Source organism: Loa loa (genome assembly GCF_000183805.2).
Source record: "Loa loa unplaced genomic scaffold supercont3.127, whole genome shotgun sequence".
Taxonomy (NCBI): Eukaryota; Metazoa; Nematoda; class Chromadorea; order Rhabditida; family Onchocercidae; genus Loa; species Loa loa.
Window position 1 is genome coordinate 156503 of NW_018108307.1, and position 3723 is coordinate 160225.

General features: G+C 23.1%; 1 protein-coding gene across 1 annotated transcript in view; it reads right to left on the reverse strand.

Moving 5' to 3' along the window:
- Window positions 1-3000, reverse strand: part of LOAG_17784 (hypothetical protein) — a 13289-nt gene extending 10289 nt beyond the window's left edge. Inside the window, exons 1-6 of the mRNA XM_020450446.1 lie at window positions 2857-3000; window positions 2253-2454; window positions 1646-1759; window positions 1249-1388; window positions 896-1081; window positions 251-415 (exon numbers count right to left, since the gene is read on the reverse strand). Coding sequence (XP_020305883.1) covers window positions 251-415; window positions 896-1081; window positions 1249-1388; window positions 1646-1759; window positions 2253-2454; window positions 2857-2907 — 858 coding nt within the window. The 5' untranslated portion in view covers window positions 2908-3000. The remainder of the gene's footprint in view (window positions 1-250; window positions 416-895; window positions 1082-1248; window positions 1389-1645; window positions 1760-2252; window positions 2455-2856) is intronic.
- Between the last annotated feature and the right edge of the window lie 723 nt (window positions 3001-3723).

A 3723-nucleotide genomic window follows, 5' to 3' on the forward strand; every position in this document is an offset into this window, starting at 1 on the left:
AAAAAAAAAAAACAATAAACAAAAGTAATGAATAGCCAACATGCAAAGTAAAGAATAAAATTGAAACTAAAAATTTTAACAAAACTGTTTATCTTTAATTAATAGAAAAAATTTTATTTGAAAATAAATTCCTGTTAGTTTGTAAAAATTTTCCAAATTTTTAAAAATTAAAAATTAGTTAACTTAAATTTTTAAATTTTTAACATGAAGAAAAGATTTTATAAAATTTGCTAATGAAAGGGATGCAAACTTCTTCTCGAATTCGTGAACTTCGATGTTCCGAATAAACGCATAAATATGAGATGACACTTTTAGGTGAACAATTTTGCATTGTTATCATACAAATTGCCATAATTTGTTGTCTTATTGCAGATTTTTGATTACCAAAATGTTTCGAAATTAAGCCAACTACTTGCTAAAATAAACATAATATATAAATGATCATATGGGAGCATTTAAGCTCATGCAAAATAAACTCCAGTAAAATATAATTCAAATGACCTTTGACCTGCAATTTTAACTTTAATCTTATAAAATGAAAGATCATATGGGATCATTTAAGTTCATGCAGAATAAACACTATTAACAATATAATTCAAATGACCTTTAACCTGCAATTTTAACTTTAATCTTATGAAATGGAATGAAAATTTGTATTACTTTTTTCTGATCATTTATCAAATATCATCTCTATTATTGGATAAATTCAAGTTTGAAAAAAAAAAAAAACTTCTTAATATTAATTTGATATTGAGTAAAAAAGAAAAAACTGATAAAATTTATGAGCTACCAATAAGTTATTCATTTAAAACTCAAAATGTATGCGTCATGACGTACGTATAATTCCACGTATTTAATAATATTTGAAGCTAATAATGATAATTTGATGACAAACCTGCGTATATGGTGCTAGAAATGATCCAACTTTTTCCAATGTCAAACGAAGGACATCTAAACAAAGTGTGACAACTTTAAAATTTAAATCATCCAAGACGTTACCCAAAGTTAGAAAATATGAATGCAAATGGGTTGCAAATTTACGTGCCTCTTCAGGTGTTATTCCATTCATAATTTCATTTACCTAAAATAAATTCTGATAGATTCTGATATGATATTTCATTCCTTTATCATTAGCTATGATATTTAGTATTTAGTACTAAAAAAGAAAAAATGAAATTGTCAATTAATTTTTTGAGATTTTTAATTAAATACTTTTGTTTTACAAATGAATTTTTTCATTTTACTTACCTGTTCGAGAGCAATAATTCTCGATGTTGGATCAGTTTCGTTATTGAGCATATTACTGGTTAATACTGGAATAATACCAAATCGATATCGTAATTCCACATCGGTATTTGATGGAATTTTTTCTTTATTTGTAAGACTTTCTGAAATTATATTTGAAGAAATTAATTTCGAAAAGCATGAAATGATCAAAAAATGATAGAATTAATTTTTTTTTTTTAGTACTAAAATTTAAAATTCTCATATAATTCATTTAAAATTTCAAAATTTCATCCAATTAATATTTTATATGAATAAAAACTCCAGTATAATCACTTTTCAGGGATTTTCTTACCGGAAAAAAAGGTGAATAAAATCTGATCAATAGTTAACTTCGGAAATCCGGAAGAAGTAAATATACCTTTCATTGTTTCACTTGTTTCAAAGATTATTCGTTCATATTTTTTGCATATTTCATACTGTTTGGTAGTTAACTCTGATAGAATCTTTTGCAATCTTTCCGTACCTAAGTATACTGAAAAAAAGAAAAATGAAAGAATAAATTAAATTAATTAAATTGAAACATGAAATTAATAATTAATTTGATATGAATTACTATAACATGTAAATGTTTAACAATGAATTATTGATTATTCCAATATATTAAATTGAAACTTGCTTGAATTTTTCATTCATTAAAACTTTATAATTTATGAAATTATTTAATGTTCGAATTTATTCGCAATTTTTGCCTATTCTTTACTGCTATCATCTAATTAATTAATACTTTTAATTAATACACTGCACAAATTTTTGTTCCAAATAATTCGTACAAAAAGCCTTAAAACTCACTAAAATTTATACCAATACAGAAGAGGATTAATTTTATTAATTAATGATTAATTTTGCATAAAAATTCCATTTCAAATTTTTCTTATTGTAATTATTTTAAAAAATTTTAACAAATGATTGATTAAATTAATGTGATTGAAAAATAATTTTAATCCATTTAATATTACAAAACAAACCAGCAAAATGAGCAAATAGACGAATGATTTTTTCATGTTTTTCTGGTAAAATTGTATGCAACATTTCGGCTAAACTACTAATTAAAATTTTCCAATTTTGATCGATACATTCCATTATCATAAGATTTGGAATTTCCCTTAATGCTTCATCTTTTATTTGTTCATCGTTTTCATCGTTTAAAAGAAAATTTGCGATCATCTTCTATAAAAAAGATTCTGTTACAGTAATTTTTTGATATTGTTATTACGATTAAATAATTTACAATTTTGTTTTCAATAAGTAATAAATGATCCAATTAAAGATAGCAATTTTGAATTTATAAACTAAATTTTTTACAAACTAAATTTTTCACTTAAATGATCCAATTAAAGATAGCAATTTTGAATAGTTTCTTATAAATTAAATTTTTCACTTAAAAAATTTGAATAATCAAAATAGTTGTTTGGAATGTTTGTCAACATTTTGAAATTTTGCTTAATATATTTGATTTATAAATTCAGAAAGTTTCTCATTTTCAATTAACTATTTCATTTAAATTATGAATATTACGAGTTTAGTGACAATCTCAAAAGTAATTATAGTATAGAGTAAAAAAAAAGCTACCTGAACGATATTTAAAGCATTAGGTTCCAATTTTAAGTAAGCTGTAAGCATTTGATTCGTTATCCGACGTATCGTTATCTTTGGACTACCCAATTTGGTGACAATAAATGGCAATAGATAGGTTATACACCATTCCACATACTTAAATAATACAATTTTACTTTTTTAAAGATATAAATTAGAAATATATATTTGAAGTGATAACTATTTCCTTAACAAAACGAACTGATATAACATTATCAGTTTTTTTTTTTTTTTTGATCGATCAAAATTTACATTTGAAAATTTTTTGTCATTTTTTAACTCAACAGATTGATTAAAATGTTAGCATATATAAGTCTTTCACATGAGATATGTTGATGTGACATTTGATGACATTCTTTAATCAGAAGTAAATAGTTTGGATGGAACTAATGTTTTCCAAATGTTGTTGCCATGGAATTTGATTTTGTATGGTCGTTAGAGAAATGAGCATGCATAGATTGTTGAAGTTAAATTAAGATGATTAAAGTTATTTATTAAAAATTAAAAATTAAACCTTAGGAAGTTATAATTCAGATTATTGCTAAACTTAACTGAAAATGTTAAAGTTGTTTATGAAATGAATAAATTAAAAGCGACAATATCAAAGTTGTGTATGAAATGAATAAATTAAAAGCGACAATATCAATGTTATTTATGGAATGAATAAATTAAAAGTGACAGTATCAAAGTTATTTATGAAATGAATAAATTAAAAGTGACAGTATCAAAGCTGTTTATGAAATGAATAAATTAGAAGTGAATTCGTAAAGACAGCATTTAAATTAGCTTGCTTAATTTAATCTAATCCTTAAAAAATAAACTTTATGAATTTTTTAATTTTAA